Raw genomic sequence first — 19,285 nt, forward strand, 5'->3', positions numbered from 1 at the left:
GCCCTCGAGCTGACGTGGCTTTATGACAGCTCCTGAGCTGCCCCATGGAGAACAGCAGACCATTTGTTTGCAATTCAATGACTCGTTATCCAGCACCTTTAAATAAGCCAGACAGACTTGTCCCCTCTACTTTGTACAATGTATTATTATCCCGATTGTACAGATAAGGAAACTGAGGCTCAGAGAGGATAAGTCAATGAGTAGCAGCCGGGCTCTTTCCACTGCCTCACAGCTAGTACCCAGCATCTCCACCATTATTGGCTGCTAAACTGAGGGAAAGCAAAGGACCAGACACCCACGTATGGCTTGGATGGATGGATGGATGGATGGATGGATGGATGGATGGATGGACCAGAGACTTTAGTGAGCAAGCCGGTTGCTTACCCAGAGCACCCCAGGAGGAGGGTTGGGTAAAGAGAAGTTCCCTAGTCTCAGCCCTTGAGGAGCCATTGGGGAATGTGGTCATTTGCAGACCTTTGTGGGGCCATCAAGAGCAGAGGGAGTGTCTGTGGTTGGTGCCCCCAGAGAGGCCAACTCCAGATCAGTACAAAGAAGGGCTTTCCAAGAGCCCGAGTGGCCCCAAATGTGCAACACAGGTGAGCTGCTCTGATGGATGGAGAATGCCCCATCGCCAGGGTCTGTAATCAGGTTAGGAATCCCGCAGAGAGGACTCGAGCCTCAGGTGATGTGCTGAACTAGGTGTTCTGGGTCTAGGTGTCCCCTGACTCAGAGACTGGAGGGGTCCATTCATAAGCAGACAAATGTGGGGTGATTTACAGCTTTTCTAAGATGGCCCAGGATAGGTGTCAAAGGGAGAGCGCCAAGAAAGCTTACTTTTAAGGAACAAAAGCACATTGAGCGTGGTTAGATGAGCTACTCGGGGTTCAGCTGGGCTGATAGGGGCTTGGGATCAGAAATGAGCTTCCAGAGGTCTCTAGTTCTCCACTGAGCCCCAGTCTGAGGCCTCCCCTGGGCATTAGAGGGCCCCTTACTCAAGCAGCCCTGCTGGATGGGCCCCTGAGACGTCCAGGCCCTTGACCTGGGGTCCAGCTGGGCCCCAAGATTTGGGGAATCTGGAGGCCGGGGACTGATGGTTACCTGCAGCCTTCAGGGGGCCCTGTTGGAGCCCTGTGAATGTTCAGGAGCTCTCAGGAATCCCACAGAGCCGGGTGTGGGGACCAGGGGAACAACACAAGCAACAGAAGGGGACCAACTGTGCGTACCTGGGGCCTCTTATCTCAGTAATACCGACCCGGGGAGAATGCGGGGAGAATGCGAGGATGAGAGAGGTTACGCAACTTGTCCAGGCTCAAACAGCAATTGCGTGGGCGTGCCGCTTCGGACTTTGTTCTTTTAAATAGGCCTCTTGCAGCGTCAAGCAGGAAGGGCCTCCTCTACTGCACTGCCCTCCCCCCTTCTGTGATGTACATCTCACTTCCCCTCTGCTCTTAAAGGCCCAGCTCGATCCCCCACTTCTCCCTCCTGCTTTATGAAACCAAAACGTGTAGAAGTTAGCACAAGAGGTGGGGCAGGGAGTGAACACGAGTTGGGGAAGAGGCCTGGAGCTGGGGATGAGCCGCTCGGGTTTGGGAGACCGGAAGCTTGATGCTCAGAGCCGTGAGCCCCGCAGGAGCAGCAGTGAGGGGTCTGAGGGGCCCCGCGGGAGCAGCAGTGAGGGGTCTGAGGGGCCCCGCGGGAGCAGCAGTGAGGGGTCTGAGGGGCTGGAGCAGGTGTCTGAAGAGGTAGCCTGAGGCCAGCTGAGGCGGAGCCCTGAGTCAGGCAGACCAAGTGGTGGGACCCTCCCGGAGGGAACGAGGATCCAGGGCCAGGTTCCAAGTTCAGCGGAAGGGAAGAGGATGGGAGGGATGTGGACGGGTAGAGGCCAGTGTTCTCCATGCCTCTAATTCCCAGAGAAGCCTGCAGTGTCAGGACTGTGCCCTTACCGCTCCATGTCACAGGTGAGCAACGGAGGCTCAGCAAGGTGAGTGACTTGCCCAGGTCACACAGCTCCTCTGTAGTGCCCCTCACCAAGCTGATTAGGCGCGGGTTGGGGGGGGGTGCCTGTAGGATCCAGCAGTGGCCAGGGCTGAGGGCAGGTAGGGAAGGTGGTTGGAGGGAAGAAGGGACCTGAGCCACCCCAGACGCTGAGCCCCGGAGGAGACTCTGACCCGTCAGCAAGGACAGGCCCTGACCATCCCCTGCATGTGGCCAGCTGCACAGGGCTCCTTGCTGCACGGGCTCCAGCTTGTAAGTGACCGGCCAGGGACTGGGGACCGGCGTCTGTGGCCCAGGCGCTGTCTCTGCACGTCCCCTTCCCCAATTATCACCCCTCCCACACCTCCTACACCTGCCAGAGGATGGCCCACAGGGAACACCTCCACAAGAGAAAGTCCAGGTAGGGGGTGTGGGAAGACCCCAGGCACTGCGTCCTAGTCCTGGCCCGTCCCATGCACACAGACGGTGTGACCTTGAGCAAGTTACTTAACCTCTTGTGCACAGAGTCCCTCCTCTGTAAAACGAGTGTGAACACACTGTCCACTTTCCCTGGGGCTCTGAGGACTAAATGATATAATATATGTAGGAGACCAACAAAGGGCACGCTGACACTTAAGGAGCTCCTGGAAAATGGTGGCCATGGTGATTAGTACATATCAGGTAAAAGTAAACCAAGAAAGGAAATAAAAAAAGGAGAGCTGGGTTTGAATCCTAGCTGGTTGGAATCCAATCGACTGCATGCTTCCGATCTCTAAGCCTTAATTTCTTCACCCGTATAGTGGAACGCACACTAGACTCCAAACCCTCACCGGGCTGACGTGGGGCGTCTTGCTTGGTAGCCGTGAATGGCTTCAGGGTGAGGGCTGGCAGCCTCCTCTGGGCTTGAGACTTGCTCAAGGGACAGAGATGGACCCCTGGGGCTGCAGGGGATCCCCTCTCCTCACACCTTTCCCCAAAGGCAGGAATAGACACCCACAGCCCCTGGATTAGGTCCCTCAGCCTCCTCTGCCGGCCTTGGTAGGTTCTGGGCCTCAGAGCTGACCCTGCGCTCTGGCTGCAACGCCCTCCAAGCCCAGGGGCTTCCTGGGCTCCTGTACCTGCCGAGGGTCTATATGCGGGGCTTCTTGCCCTAGGCCGTTAACATTCATTTCACCACGTCTATCTTTTAACCACAGTAATGGATTTAATACAGACAAGGAGCCAGAGGCTGAGAGAGTGGCGGGACTCACCAGGGCCACACCGTGAATGCAGTGGAATCCAAGCAGGGCATCGGGTTCTAAAGGCAGTGTGAGAGACAAAGACGGCGCCCCCAAGCAAGGGTTCTGTGTTGGAGACTGGGAAATTGCTTCACCCTGCCCCACGCAGCCAGTGTGCATCCGGCACAGAGCAGCACTGTGGGAAAACACATCTCTAAGCGGAGCAAGATGCCACCTCCAGGGTTCTGGGGCGCTGGGGCTGCCTGAGGGAAGCCTGTGCTCTCTGGAACCGTTCACTGCTTACCTTTCCCACTCAGCCCCTCACTTGCACCCATACGTTGGTAGGACTCAAACCAAGACCTTTGGGCCCTGGAGTGCAAACTCCTCCCCTCAGTGAATCTGCAGTCCCTCTAAGGTTGGGGGGTGATCTGAAGACTAAAATAAAATTCCAGCGGGCTCATGGCAGCTCCCGCCCTGACCCAAGACCTAGTCTCAGCCGCTGGTCTTCCCCTGGCCCTGGAATTAGCCACACCGTTCCTTTGGTTCCAGTGTCAATTTCCATCCTCTTCTGGGTCAGACTGAGAAAAATTGCAGACACCAGCACAGCACCTACTACGGTGCTGCCCTACGCTGTGCAGACCCCCACAGCCCAAGCTGTTAGTATTCACGACAGCTCCAGAGACACTGATCCAGACTTCTGTGTTGATCCCCTGCCTACCACCTCAACCCTGCTTGCGTGGACTGACCCCAGCTGACCTCCTGGACCTTCCTACCACCTGCAGTCTGGGGTCCCCAGGCCTGGGAGAGTGGGTTCAGAGCTCGTCCAAATGAAAGGAAAACATTCAAGAGGTGACAAAGAAGAGGACCCCTTCTGCTTCAGTGGCTGCCATCTGGGCAGTTGGGGGTCAGAAGTCCTGATTTTCAAAGGCCCCTCAGGTCTAGGCAGGCCCAGGCCAGGGTGGACATCAATTCCCTCAGGGCCTTCTCATGATCCACTGAAGAAGTCAGTGACCCCAGCCTGTGGGACAATCCTCCTTGAAGAGTGAGAGCTGGTGGGGCCTCAAGGAAGCTCAGAAGTCATGGGCCTTCTCAGGGGGCCAGAGGTAGGGCAACTGTAAGGAGGAGCCCACCATCCCCAAGTATGTCCGGGTTTGGGAGAGTTATAGGGGGTTTGTCATAGACTGGTGGCCAGTCCAGGTTGGCAACCTCAGGAAGGCTCAAACCTCAGTTTCCTCACCTATGAAAACATCTCTAGTGTGGAGAAAAAGGAACTCTCCTACACTGTTGGTGGGAATGTAAATTGGTGCAGCCACTGTGGAGAACAGTATGGAGGCTCCTTAAAAAACTAAAAATAGAGCTACCATATGATCCTGCAATCCCACTTCTGGGCATATATTCGGAGAAAACTGTAATTCAAAAAGAACACGCGGGCTTCCCTGGTGGCGCAGTGGTTGGGAGTCTGCCTGCCAGTGCAGGGGACACGGGTTTGAGCCCTGGTCTGGGAGGATCCCACATGCCGTGGAGCAACTAAGCCCATGAGCCACAACTACTGAGCCTGCGCGTCTGGAGCCTGTGCTCCGCAACGGGAGAGGCCGCGACAGTGAGAGGCCCGCGCACCGCGATGAAGAGTGGCCCCCACTCGCCGCAACTGGAGAAAGCCCTCACACAGAAACGAAGACCCAACACAGCCAAAAATAAATAAATAAATTTATAAAAAAAAAAAAAAAAGGAACACGCACCCCAATGTTCATAGCAGCATTGCTTACAATAGTCAGGATGTGGAAGCAACCTAAATGTCCATCGACAGCTGAATGAATAAAGAAGGTATGGTACATATATATAATGGAATACTACTCAGCCATAAAAAGAATGAAATAATGTCATTTGCAGCAACATGGATGGACCTAGAGATTATCATACTAAGTGAAGTAAGCCAGACAAAGACAAATATCATATGATATCGCTTATATGTGGGATCTAAAAAAAAAATAAAAAAGACACAAATGAACTTATTTACAAAACAGAAATAGATCTACAGACATAGAAAACAAACTTATGGTTACCAAAGGGGAAAAGGGGGGAAGGGATAAATTAGGAGTTTGGGATTATCAGATAGATAGATAGATATACACTACTATATATAAAATAGATAACTGACAAGGACCTACTGTATAGCACAGGGAACTACACTCAATATTTTGTATAACCTATAATGGAAAAGAATCTGAAAAAGAATATATCAATATATAATATGTATAACTGAATCACTTTGCCGTATACCTGAAACTAATACAACATTGTAAATCAACTATATTTTAAAAAATTAAAAAAATAAAAACACCTCAACTCAGGACCTCAATAGCTGATAATTTTGAAAAAAAAAAAAGAGAACAAAGTTGGAAGACTCACAATTCCTGATTTCAAAACTTACTACAAAGCTACAGTAATTAATATAGTGTGGTACTGCCATAAGGACAGACATACAGACCAATGGAATGGAACAGAGAGCCAGAAATAAGCACTCACATATATGGTCAACTGATTTTCAACAAGGACGGCAAGACCATTCAATGTGGAAAAGACAGTCTTTTCAACAAATGGTGCTGGAGAAACTGGATATGCACATGCAAAAGAATGGAGTTGGACTCAACACCATATACAAAAACTAACTCTTAAAACTGAACAACAAAAAGATAAACAACCCAATTCAAAAGTAGGCAAAGGACTTGAATAAACATTTCTCTAAAGAAGATATACAGATGGCCAATAAATATAAAAAAAATATGCTCAACATCATTGGTCATTAGGGAAATACAAATCAAAACACCAATGAGGGACTTCCCTGGCAGTCCAGTGGTTAAGGCTCAGAGCTTCCACTGCAAGGGGCACGGTTCAATCCCTGGTAGGGGAACTAAGATCCCGCATGCAGCATGGCATGGCCATATAAATAAATAAACTTTAAAAAAATAAAATAAAGAGGCAAAGTTTAAAAAAAACACCAAAACACCAAAAAGAGATACCACTTCATACCTGCTAGGATGGCTATGATTGGGGGAAAAAACACACAGAAAATAACAAGTGTTGGTGAAGATGTGGAGAAATCAGAACCCTTGTGCATTGTTTTGTTTTTTGGGGTTTTTTTGTTTGTTTGTTTGAAACCTTCGTGCATTGCTGATGGGAATGTAAATGGAGCAGCTGCTGGGGAAAATAATTTAGCAGTTACTCAACATGTTAAACATTGGATTACCATATGATCCAGCAGCTCCACTCCTAGGTATATACCCAAAAGAATTGAAAGCAGGCATTCAAACCAGTATTAGTACACCTGTGTTCATAGCGGCATTATTCACAATATTCAAAATGAGGGAACAACCCAAGTGCCCGAAAACAGATAAATGGATAAACAAAATGAGGTATATACGTAGAATGGAATATTTTTCAGCCATAAAAAGGAATGAAATTCTGACACATGCTAAAACATGGATGAACCTTAAAGACATTATGCTAAATGAAATAGGACAAATATTGTCTGATTCTACTTATATGTGGTCCCTAGCATGGCAAATTCATAGAGACAGAAAGCAGAGTAGGAGGTGAGAAGAGGGATATAGGGAGTAATTATTTAAGGGGTAGAGAATTTCTGTTTGAAATTTGAAAAAGTTCTGGAAATAGATAGTGGTGATGGTTGTACAACATTGTGAATGTACTGATGCCACTTAATTGCACACTTAAAAATGGTTAAAATGGTAAATTTTACGTTACGTATACTGACCACAAAAAAAGTAATTGTATAAGGTTATAAGGTTAAAAAAAAACAACCCTCTACCCTCTACTCATTCACAAGTGAGTCAGATGAGGTCACGTAAATGGTAAAAGCCAGATATATGCTCATTGTCTGCAACAGCAATGCATCCGAAACACCACAGTGATCTACACCAATGGTTCTCAGCCTTGGCTGCACTTTGGAAACTGGAGAACTTTGAAAAACACTGCTCCTCCACCCTGAAATTTGCATGCAATTGACCTGTGGCAGTGCCTGGGCTGTTGGGATTTTTGACCCCTGTCACATTTCTGATCTTATCTCCAACTACTGTCTACCTCTATCACTCTGCCCCAGCCACACAGGCCTCCTTGTCCCTTGAACAGGTCAAGCATTCTCCTGACTCAGCCCATCACCCCCTTTTCCTCTCCAGTATAGCTCAGCTTCCGCTTTTCCATTTCTGCAGTTGGGAAGCCCTGATCCCATCTGGCTGCCCCATCCCCCCCCGGGCTGCTAGTCTCTGGAGCACCAGCAGACACTTCCTGTTGCCCAATAGTGGGTGGCCTGTCAACACCAGCAGAAGGGGATGTCACTCACCCGCCTCCTCTGTCACCCATCGCTCAGGGTACCAGGTCTCGGCAAACCACCACACACTCTCACTGACGCCAAGGGCTTTCTGAACTGGCCTGGGAAGGTAGCAGCCAGGCCTAGCCCAGCAGCCCCAAAGTCCAACGGGGTGGCATCCCCAGGTCCACATCCCCTCTATAAGCCTCAGTCTTCTCTATAAAGCAGGAATAAGAATAACAACCTCATGGGGCTATTGCATCTTGTCGCCTGAAGCCATAGGAATGACTCTCTAATGGTGGAATTTAATATGCAATGGTGAACAGAGTTGGGGAGGCAGCCTGAGACTGGGAGGTTCCACATATGAGGCTCACCCTGCAGGTGCCTATCCAATTATAAGTGGGGATCCCTTGGGATCTGTTCCTGGTCTGCTAACTCCCAATGCTGAGCAGAAGAATGTGGTCCCCTGAGCCTCTCCATCTTCAAAGCCTTTATCTTAGGTGAGAATCACTCTGACATCCTACAGATTAGGAAACTGAAGTTCAGAGAGGGGAAAGGATTCTCCAGGTTCCCCTCAGCGAGTGAGGGTGGAAGCTTCAAAGAGGCCTATTCCCCTTCTGAGACTGGAAGACAGGGAGTGACTGAGCCCATGAGGGAGGGACCTTCCGGAGCTAGCCCAGCAGGGAGCCCTAGCATGGGCAGCCCCCAGGGCACAGGGTACCACTCTCTCTAGCTGGAAGTGAGGCAGTTTCAGTTTCCACAACACGTTCCCTCCATCGTGTGGTTTGCAGCGTCAGCCAGGCTCTAGGCGAGGTGGGCGGGCATCCTACCCACAGCCTGCAGCCTCCAAGCCTCTTTGCATGAGTGGAAACATCCGTCACTGGAGAGGGTGCAAAAAGGAAGAGCGCATCTTTGCCTTCACTCAAGGTTGGTCAAGACCTTTCACAAGCCGGCAAGGGCCTTCCCTTCCTACCAGTCACCTTACGCAGTCCTCTGGGCCAGAAAACCGCCTTGCAAACCCACTGTGCCCTCTCCCCCTTCCACACCTTTGCCTGTGCCATTCCTTCCACCTGGAGCACCCTTTGCCCTCCTGCCACGTCCCAAATCCTCACCAACCCTTCCAAACCCAAGCAAGGCCCTCCCTCTCCATCCCAGGGGCTGGCAACCCCAGCTGGGGGGAGGTGCCAGGAGCAGCCAGGAAAAGTCCATGAGTTCCTGGGAAATGGACCAAAAAGAGGGTCTTGAGAAGCAGATCTTGTTTTCCACCAATAATAAAATCAAAGGTGTGGGTTATGTTCTTGGCCCAGGACACCGCCGCCAGGAAATCCTACAGGAGAGAATCTGCAGGCATCGCAACAGCAGGGCAAACACAACCACAGACCTCTGCAGTCACCTATCGCCGTTAGACAGCCAACCGCGTCCTGTGGAGTGGGCACTGAGGAACCAAGTTCTCAGGTCCCAGGGGGCACACGCACCACAGAGTGTGCACAGAGTACATGGAAGAGTTCATGCTATCGAGCTATAAATGTCGCCTAAAAACACCACCTTGGCCTTGAAAACAGAAATTGCTTAGTTGTGTTTTTAAATATTTTCCTTTTAATGAAATACGTAATCCGTGATCACTTACAGAAAATTATGGAGAGAAAAATCACATTACTTCCAAAACCATGGAAACCAGTGTTAACATATAGGGAGCCACTCTTATATCCAACAGGAGTTACAACTGAACCAAGAACTGGTGAATCTCCTTGGAGTCAGGGGCAGAACGGGATGGGGTCTGACAGAGCTAGGTGGGTGCCCCTGCTCTGTCCAGGACATAGGACCATGAACTAGGCCCTTGACCTGCCCATGCCTCCGTTCTGCAGACGGGAGGACGTTGGTAAGCCCTTCCCTGCAGGGTGGGTTTGGGGACACACATGGAATGACTGTTGCAGTGCCTGGCGCCTAATAGGCACTGAACAAACAGGCACTGTTGCCGCTCCTCTGGGGATGATTTAAGTAGCTGGGACTCAGAGAAAAAAATCTTCACAGAACAGGAAATAAACATCCTCTTTTTCATTTTTAGTTGTGTAATTTAATTTTTCAATAGGTAATACATTTGCATGGTTCAAAAATTAAAAACTATAAAAAGATACATAGTGACAACGCTCACTGCCACCCAGCCCTGTAACCCATCAATCTCTTTTCTCTGACTCCCCCCAAGGTCATCACTTTAATTAGTTCTCTGTGTGTCTTTCCAGAGACTCTCATTGCTAATACAAGCCTGTGCCGACATAAATGCTTATTTCCCCCACTTTTCACAACAGGTCGCATGCAAGACACACCGCTTGGCTCTATGCTTTTCACACAGAACACCATGCCTTGAAGAGCTTTGCAACCAGCACAGAAAGAGAGTCCATCCTCATTCCTTCTGACAGCCATGGCCAGGGAGACATTGGGAAGGCAGTAGGTGGCGGCAAAGGAAGGACAGCCAGGGGCCTCCCTCTCCCACCTCCTGCCTCTACAATCCCCTGTTTCTCGGGAGGACCCCCCTCCTCAGCCACTGGCCCCCTCAGCCTTCAAGGCCACAGGGCCCTGCCCTGCTGCAAGTCCACCCACAAGGCCTGAGTGGGCTTAGGTTCCCAGCAGAGCCCCTCCAGGCCCAGTCCTCCCAGCCCCTTCCAGGTCACTCTGGTCCCTCTTTCCTGGATGAAAAGGCTCCTGCCCAGCCAGAGGACTATGAGGGGTCCCAAAGTGACTGCTAGTGCCAAATGCTAGAGAACTGGGCCCACTCTCTCACCCAGGAATGCCTCCTCTTCTGGGAAGCTACCCAAAGACGTAGTCCTCAAGTGCAAAACCTTGATACACAAAGATCTACCCAGTACATCACTGTCCAGAATACTAAACAGTTGGCAGTAACCTAAATGTGCAACAATACGGGATTGGATAAATAAATCACAGCATGTCCACCAAATCCACCAGCTGGAGGACCATGCAGTCACTAACAATGGTGTTTTGAAGATGAGGAAATCATACCCAGGCTCACACACATTCAAAACAGAATTATGTTGAAAAGAGGGTCGTCCCCACCTCAGTCTCCTCCTCAGTGGGGAACCTCAGAGTCTCAGAACTGGGAAGGGGAAGAGGCAACAGTAGCTGATCAGACACATAGGGCCTGAGTCCCCTCTCCCCACCCTCACCCCGTGCATCCTGGGTGAGTCATTCCCCCACCCCAGGATGTGGTACCTCCTTCTGTCCTCTGTTGGGGAGCTCAGCTCCTCCCAGCTTGGCACAGAGGTTTCCAGATGAAGCTGGAGCCCAGCCTCAAAAGGGAGAGATGTGACCTCAGGTCAGAGGGAAAAGTTCAGGCCTGTTCTCTCTGTCCCCATTGATGGTTCCTGCCCAAAGCCGGGGCGGCAGGGAGGGAAGAGCAGGGAGTGAGAGGTAGTATATGCAGCCCTTACTTTTCCTTTTAACAACCCCAAGTGGGACAGGATGTGGATCTTAATAAAACCTGGTCCAGACCTAGATTTTCCCTCTTGAAGCAATATCCAGTGACTTCTTCGCAAAGGCGGTTGGACATATAGGTCTGGGAGGCAATGAGGGGGTAGGAGGGGAAAGCGCAGCTCGGAGCACCCCTTGGGGTGTGCCCCGTGCCTGGCCGTGTTATCAGAGAAGCTCAGTCTCCAGCACTGGATTCTGGCCTCCTTGAGGGCAAGACAGTCTCATTCATCTGATTGGACGTGAGGGTGAGGATCGGAGGCCCAGCTTAGACTACCTGGTAGTGAACCCTTCTCAACAAACATTTGCAGAATGTAACTAAAGTAAAATGAAGGAGAAGATAGGTTCAGGAAGGCATTAGGACCGTGGATGCATTTACTGTTCATTCACTTATTCTATAAACATTGACTGAACACATACCGCACTCGCCAGCCCTATACTGAGGAGGCAGACAGGTGTTTCGTGCAATACAGTTTGGCAAGGAAAGCTGTGTGTACTGGGGAAGGGGGGTGGTATCCCCACATTCTGGGGGCTTCTGTGCCGCTCGGTGCTGAGTCAGGTTACATGAGCTCTAAGGCCCCCTCAGCTCGAGCACCTGGTATTCTCGTCCTCAACCTTGTCTCTCCGACAGCCCCTGCTCTGAGGCTCAGCCACAGACTTCCTGCGAAGCTGTGATGTTCTTTATCACTGTGCGTGTATAACAGAAATCAAATGATCCCTTCCCTCCCCCTGTGGCTAGGCCCGCCCCTGCCTCAGTCCCACAGCGGTCTGCGTCTGAATGTTCTGCTGAAGATAAACGCAGGCTATAAATAAATACTGTGTGGCCACACTGGCAAAATTGCAAATATAGGCCTACTGAGGGACAGTACTGGTCTGCTCCCAGGCTGAATGTTCCCACCACTTCTGAACCACTATGTCTGCTTTTTATGATTTTTTTGTCTCCTCTTGCTATCAGGCTACCAGCTATCTGTGAAACCGTCTCTAACAGTTCAGGCCCACCAGTATTTAACCAAATGTAGATCCCTACTATTTGCTGTATCTATAGGTTAAAAGACGACCACACGACCAAGCTTGTTATAATTGTGGGTAAAATCAGAGTTCATGGGCCCTAACCGCTATAGGGCATCTCATATGAGTAAAGTATATAAGCTTCAATGCAAGCTCTTAGCTTCTCAGAAAACACTTCTGTTTCCCTCCTCACAATGAGCTGGTGCGCCTTGGACTGGGGTGGGGGAAAGCCAGGGGGAGGGGCAGGCGGGGCCCTCTCCCTAACACCCCCATGGCAGTTAGATCGTTAAGTCTTCCGTTTTACAGACTTGTCTGTAAATTGGGCTTTAAAAGACTTCTATGGACCTCATCTGATCTTACTTCTCTGGGAGGTGGGAAGGACAGTTTTTCTCCCTCCTCCACCAACGTGGCCCGAAGATCCAGTGATGGGCCCTGTTGCTAGAAGAGCAGTGAAGCACCTGGGTGAGAGCCCAGACACTGGGGCCAACCTGTCCGGTTTCATCCCAGCTACGTGACCTTGGGCAAATGACTTAGGCTCTCTGTGCCTCAGCCTCCTCTTGCGAATAATAGGGATAACACTAGCATCTACCTCCTTGGTTTAAATGGGTGAATAGATACATAGTCCTGAGAACGGGCTGCTGGCACATCTTTAATGCTCAGTAACTGTTAGCTGTCCTCGTGGGCTGGGCAGGGCTGAGCGCCAGTGAGAGGTGTTAGAATTCAGAGCCCTGGGGGCAGTGGTGCTGCCACCGACCTTCTGGGGCATCTGCCCAGGCTCAGTGTGAAAGGCTCCCACTGGCCACTTCTCCCGCTCTGCTCCAGCCTTCCCTAGGGAAGCTGCACCCTCACCCCAGGCCCCGGGAGCCAGCAGTGACGGAGAGGGGGCACCTGTAGGCCGTGAAGCCCGCAGCAGCTCAGAGGTGGGGAGAGCACAGAGCGTGGGCGGGATACTGCTCAGGAAGCTGCCACAGGTGGGCTGCTGCCACCATACCCTGCTCTCCCTCATGTACCATCCCCCGCTGCCCAGATCCCGCCTTAGGGCTATTCCTTGGCCCAGCTCTGTCTTAGAGAAGGTGGACCCAGGGGCTCTGGGCTGGGACAGATGTCCTGGAGCTAAAATATAGTCAAGGTGTCCTGGCCTGCCTTGGGCTACTGAGCACCTGGATTTTCAGGCCCTGTCCTTTACCCAGACTTTGCACTTTAAGTCAGAGCAGTGATGTAATGGCTCACTGTCTGGCCTGTCTCCCCACCCCTGCAGCCCCTCACCCCTTGCCCCTCGCACGGGCCCCATTTGCCAGCCTGGTGCTTGGAATGGGCCGAGCCAGGTCTGCCTCCCTTGGCTTCTCTGGGCCGGTTCCAGCCCCTCTTTGTAGAGATGGGGAAACGGAGGCCCAGAGAGGCATCCCTCTGCCCACTGTGCGATCAGTGCCAGCGGGAAGCAGGCCACTCACACGCTGGCCACGGGCCCCAAGCGGAGCGTGGCCTGGAAGGGAAGGAAGACCTGGCTCGTTAGCTTTCGTCCTCCTGGCCGGAGGCCCTAGGAAAGGGCCCAGGGAGGCCAGGCTGTCGACTGAGGCCGTGCGAAGTGATCAAAGAGCCAGGTGTCCTCTGCAGGGCTGGAGGGGATCCCTCAGGACAGCCACATTCCCCAGCGCTAACCAGAGAGGTCTCAGCTTTTTCCTGTGAGCCACTGCGAACAGCCAGAGCTTGAGGAGCAGAGGGGGAGCTTGAGAGACAGCTGGAAAAAAGCTGAAGGGATCTGGGGTCCAAACTGGGCTTGCGGGCTGTGTGGCCTGGGCCAAGCATTTCACCCCCACGAGCCAGCTGGGTGCTGGAATTTCACAAGGAAAAGGCTTGATTTACATGTGCTCTGGATTTAAGAAAGCCAGCGAGGAATTGCCCAGCCTTGTTGCCTCCTCAAAGGACCCCTAAGGTCTGCAAGGAAGAGGGGTTGGGTGAGGGGAAGAGAATTCCCATTTGGCGCTCCAGCAAGGTGCGGGGGAGTTTGTTACATCACCTTGTTTTAACCCTCCCATCCAGTTGGTATGTTTATTAATATCTCTCTCTACTATATAGATGGGGGAAAATGGAACTCAGAGAAGTAAAATGACTTGTCCAGCCTCTAAATAGCAGAGCCAAGATCCAAAGTCAAGTTTTTCTGGTCCCCAAACCTGTGACCCCCTCCCTCCTTCGCCTCACAAGACCTCCTCGAGCTCCCACCCATATATCAGACACTCCTAAAAAGTTCCTGCTGTGGGGAGAGGGTCACTCAGGGGAGAAATCAGCCCTGGGAGCACAGAGACTATCCCCCACTCACTGTGTTGAAGTTTGCAGAGAAATCAGTACCCCAGACTGAGGACCCCCTTCCTCTCCCGACTCAGAGCAGCCCAAGTCACCTCCACGATGATAAAGCCCAAAAGTCAACCACTATTTTTATGAGAAAGCCCCCTCTTGGGGCCGCATCCCCACCCACCGCCCCGGGGAAATTTCGGCAGGGCTGGCCTCCCCGGGGCGCACGCCACTGGCTCAAACCCACAGCCGTCTTCACTCACCCAAAAGGCATCTTTGAACTGAAGCTGGGGCATCTTCCTCAGCCGACTGCCACGGCAAAACTCCCTCTCCTGCCACAGACAGGGCTGAACGAGGGCCAGGAGCCAGGCGCACCGTCCCCGTCCCGGCAGGGCTGGCCCAGGGCCCCCCTTCCAGGCCGGCGCCGTCTGCAGTGCCTCAGAAGGCAGCTGTAAGCCAGAGACTGCTGGAGGGAGGAAAGGGGCTCAACCTGTTTTGTTTGGGGCTAGAATCAGCAGCAAAATGAGGAAGGACTGGTGCCCAGTGATGGGAGGGCGGGTCCCAGTGTCCGGCCCAGCCCCTCACCAGCCCCGTGGAGACGGAGGACACAGTGCAGGCTGCAGGACTGAGAGCAGGGATGCCAGCCCCGGGGTGTGGGGAGGCAGGGGCCAGTGGGAGAGGCAGCCCGGGGCCGGTGCAGGTAGGTTTGTGCAACCTCCCCCAGGGCAGGCTCCAGGGCCGTCACCCCACAGGAAGTGGAGCCGCTGTGCTCCCCTGTGCAGCCCCGCCTGCCATCTGCCACCCTGCTGCTTGCCTCCACTTGCCTCCTTCCGATGCCCTAGCTGGACCATTCTCAGCGGCCATAAACTTAGGGAGCCTGAGGCCCACTGAAGCTGTGGGCAAGGAGGAGGGCAGGAACCCAGGTGCTGTCACCTACCACCCCAAGCCTCACCCCAGACCAGGTCCAGAGACGCTAGACTCTCCACCCCTCACCAGCAAACCGTTTCGGGGAGGGAGGGGCTCACCCAAGCCTAGAACATCATCAGACCCTGGGTGAACGTTGCCCCAGTCCACATCCTGCCCTCAAGGAGCTCATAGTCTGGGCGCAGACAGAGCTGTGTGCTGGGGGGAGCCGTGAAAGCACAGAAATGGGGTGAGCAGGTAACTAGCCAAGAGATAACAGCCTATGGATACTGCCTTCCTTCCAAGTCCCCAGGTTAGACACTCTCTGGGGCAGGAAGCCCCCCTCTGAAGATGGAGTCTTCAGGCTGGAAGAATGTGGTTGGACCGAGAGAGACAGGATTACAAAGGCATAAACGTGGGAGTTTGAAAAGACAGGTTGAGGCCCCAGTTTCTGTTCTGTCTGGGCCCTACCCTTCAGAGGGAACTTAATCCACCCTCCAACTCTCTGAGCCTCAGTTTCCCCATCTGTCACCCCCAGTCTTTGGAAAAGACACAGTGTTGAGAACGTTACTGGAGTTTCTGGTTTTGATGGGGCAGGTGCTGGGGGCTCTGTCTGGTATCAACTTGGGAAGAACCCTGGGCTGGAGCTCCACACACCGCCCTGGGGAGCCAGGGCCTGTCCACTCAGCAGAAGACATTGGCAGGGGGGCCAGAGCCCAGGGTGGGTTCGCAAGAAGGGATGAATCAGGCTCGTCCACAAATCACCACCCTTGGCGATGCCTCCCTTACCATTGACTGGTGGTGATTAGACGGATGAGAGCTGCCGCAGGAGAGAGCTAAGAGCCCAAGTGCCAGTTATGCAAGCCCAGGGTTGGAGATGGGGCACACCCACGCTTCTGCAATAACCACCCAAGAGAGAACACATCAGAGAGAGCTGCAGAGCAGTGGGGCTACCTTGGTAACCCCCTACCTCCAGAATCCTTGGGGTCAAGCTAATAAACATCTCCAGCATCGAAGGCACCCCAGTCAGATTGTCTGTTGCTTGCAACTGAAGACAGCTAATGTAAATATAACTTTGAACCCCGAAGGCCAAGTGCTGAGGTTGCTCCTTATCCCAATGGTATCACCACCTCTGATAGCACCGACTCAGCCTCCCTGGCCTTGGTTTTTCCATCTACCAAATGGGGTGACGCTTCTAGTTCTGAGGCAGACTAGAAACTTTCTGTCGATAGATGGCTCTTACCCTCTTATCAGCAGGAAACTTCATAGCCAGGCTCTCTCCCCTGCCTCTCCAGGGGCTCCTCCCATCACCCCTCACAATTTCTGCTCCAAACAGGCCTCTTCCTTCTCCCCAGAGGTACCCTCTCTACTCCTACCTCCACAACTTTGCCCCTCTGCTCCCCAGCCTTCCTCCTGACATGCCTTCCTTCATCTTCCTTCCCTGGGCCAATCCTCCCATCCCCCAAGGTCCATCTCAAGGCTCCCACACATGAGGCCTTCCTTTCCCAGCGGCTCTGGTCCAGTCAGGGCAGCCCCGGACGGATGGCCATGCTGGTTGTGGGCTGAAGGAAACAGGGAAGGAAGTAACAGGAGACATCAATCTAAAGTACACTGCGGCAGAGAGGTCTTCTCCCGCCCCACACCTCACCTTTTGCGGCTCCCAAGTTTGGGCCACCAGAACAGCCAGCTCGGCTTTGGAGCACTTGCTGAAGCTTTTTACGTGGACCACCTCACTTAGTCCTCACCCCATCCTCTGGGGTTCACGTTATCATCATCCTCACTTCACAGAGGAGCAAACTAAAGGGTTTATGCAACTCACCCAAGGCCAGTAAATAAAGCGCTAGGCTTCAGACCCAGGTCTGCCTGATGCCAAAGCCCATGTCTTAACCTTCACAGGTGTCTGTAATCAACAGCCCTCTCTTAACAATGGGTTTCATCCTTCCTTTCTCCAATTCTGCCTCCAGAACCTCTCACCCTGATCCGTAGCTGGAAAAGCTGAGTCCAGGGAGGCTGCTGGGGCTGGTGGTGCCACTGGGTGAGAGTCCAGCCCTGGCACGTGATCTTCCAGGTTCACTTTGTTATTTGCACCCATTGAGGATGCCTTGGCTGCAAGGAACATAAAACCAGAGGGTCTGACATGGAGGACGTGTGTTATCACCCACACAAGGGGTCTGGAGGCAGCATGGTCTCCAGGTGAAGTGCCTTAGGGCCCCAGCTCAGTTTCTCTGTGATTCTCCTCATTGACTCTCTCCCTCCTCCATCTGCAACGGCTCTGGTCTACAATTCCAGACACAGCCACAGAGGAAGAAACGGGACCCCTCTCCTTGTCTCATTTTCTCCAAAGTCCTCCCCACCCAGTCTCCCGGGAGACGTCCCCGTGTGTCTCACTGGCCAGAATGAGACCGAGTCACATGCTCATATACCACCGTCACTGGCCTCAGGAAGGGGATGCCTTGATTGGGGTGTTAGGGGTGTCGGGAGCCAACCACCGTGACCACCACAGCCTTCTCTCAATCAGGTCCACAAGCACTGCTGGGTACCAACTCCTGGCAGGCCCTCCTGGGACTGGGGCCCAGAGAGGACACAGACCTGGTCTCTGCCCTGGAGGACCCACAGACAGGTTCTAGAAAGATCTCTCCAGTGGGGAAGTGGTTGGGAGGGGGTGAGACAAGAAGAAGGTGTTGTTATAACTCTGAGAGAGGGATGAGGCCTAGATGGGCCGGCAGGGAGGAGGGGAGGGATTGGTGGGACATCAGGGAGGTGGAGGAGCAGGACGGAGTCATCTGAGCTCCGCTCAGAAAAGGGAACTTCTCTCAGGCCTCCCTTCATCACCAGCTCCCCCGGGGAGGGGAATCCAGTCCTGAAAATCACAATCACAATTGCGTCAAAACACAATTTGCCTTGAGGTCTGGGCAGCTGTGCTTGAGGCAAGCTTTGCTCCTTTTTTTAAAGGGGGAGTCACCCCCTGTGCAGGCAGAGCCCCATCCTGTTTTGCATGACATTTGAACACATCTACTTGAAGAATTTAAGAGGTAGTAGGTCTGAGGATTGAGAATAAAATGCAAAATCAGTTATTACATTGATTGCCACAGCAAGCCCTCTGGCGGGGTTCGGCTCCTGAAGCCACTTCATCCATCCTTTTGAGCCAAATAAACAACAAAAACAATAATACTAGCCAGCACTAAGGGAGTATTACTGCCTGCAGGGCCTGCATGTATTTTACATGCTTAATCTCATTGAATGCTCTCTACCAGGACCAGCTATGTAATTTGCAGCATCAATGCAAAATGAAAGTATGGGGCCTATTATTAAAAAGGTAAGGGAAAAATTGCCATTAAAAGTCCTAAAATATAAAGTCTTTTCCTTTCCCATGTTCTCTCAACCTGTCCTGGTGCTTCACTTGCTATTTAATGTTACACTCCCTTGGGCATAGGAATACGTGAAGGACAAGCACCCTGCATCTGTTGACTCACTTCTGTAGGAGACCCAAGCTGCTGGGTTTCCCATCTTGCCAGTCACCAGACTGCATTCCCCAGCCGGGGGCAGAGGAGTCAAGGCAGGCATCTCCCTTTCCCATGGTGGAGGGTGATCCCCAAGAATATTGCAAACTCATGCCAGGATGCCCTAGGTACCTGGAGCAGAAGTGAGCAGGAGACCCACCGTCCTGAGTCACCTGCTGAATGTGCCATGGTGCTGCCAGCACAGCACAGGGACAGCCACTGCAGTGCCCCATCCTGAGATGCCACCAGGCAACCCTGAGCCTCCCCACACCTGCACCAGGTTCCTGCTGGGGGCAGAGGGTGGCAGTGGTTGCTAGGCAGGAGTGGGGAGGGGAAAGCTGAGAACCCATCAGGGGAGGTAGTAGGAGATGGGACCACGCATGAGCCGAGGCTCCAAGCCCTGAATCCATGCTTCATTGTCCCATCAGACTTCACTTAAAAATACAAATCCGAAGATAATATTATTAAGAATTTCAAGATGCACATCCCTGTAGCCAACCCTGCTCACTACCATCAGTTCTCCACACAGCAGGGTGACATTTTCAGACCCAAATCTGATCATCACCTTCCCGTTGTCACCTTGCTATGAT

General features: G+C 52.5%; 1 protein-coding gene across 1 annotated transcript in view; it reads right to left on the bottom strand.

Moving 5' to 3' along the window:
- PSTPIP1 (proline-serine-threonine phosphatase interacting protein 1) overlaps window positions 1-15,893 on the bottom strand; it is a 42,296-nt gene extending 26,403 nt beyond the window's left edge. Inside the window, exons 1-2 of the mRNA XM_068542160.1 lie at window positions 15,767-15,893; window positions 14,556-14,755 (exon numbers count right to left, since the gene is read on the bottom strand). Coding sequence (XP_068398261.1) covers window positions 14,556-14,755; window positions 15,767-15,893 — 327 coding nt within the window. The remainder of the gene's footprint in view (window positions 1-14,555; window positions 14,756-15,766) is intronic.
- Between the last annotated feature and the right edge of the window lie 3,392 nt (window positions 15,894-19,285).

Source organism: Eschrichtius robustus, chromosome 1, assembly GCF_028021215.1.
Source record: "Eschrichtius robustus isolate mEscRob2 chromosome 1, mEscRob2.pri, whole genome shotgun sequence".
NCBI lineage: Eukaryota > Metazoa > Chordata > Mammalia > Artiodactyla > Eschrichtiidae > Eschrichtius > Eschrichtius robustus.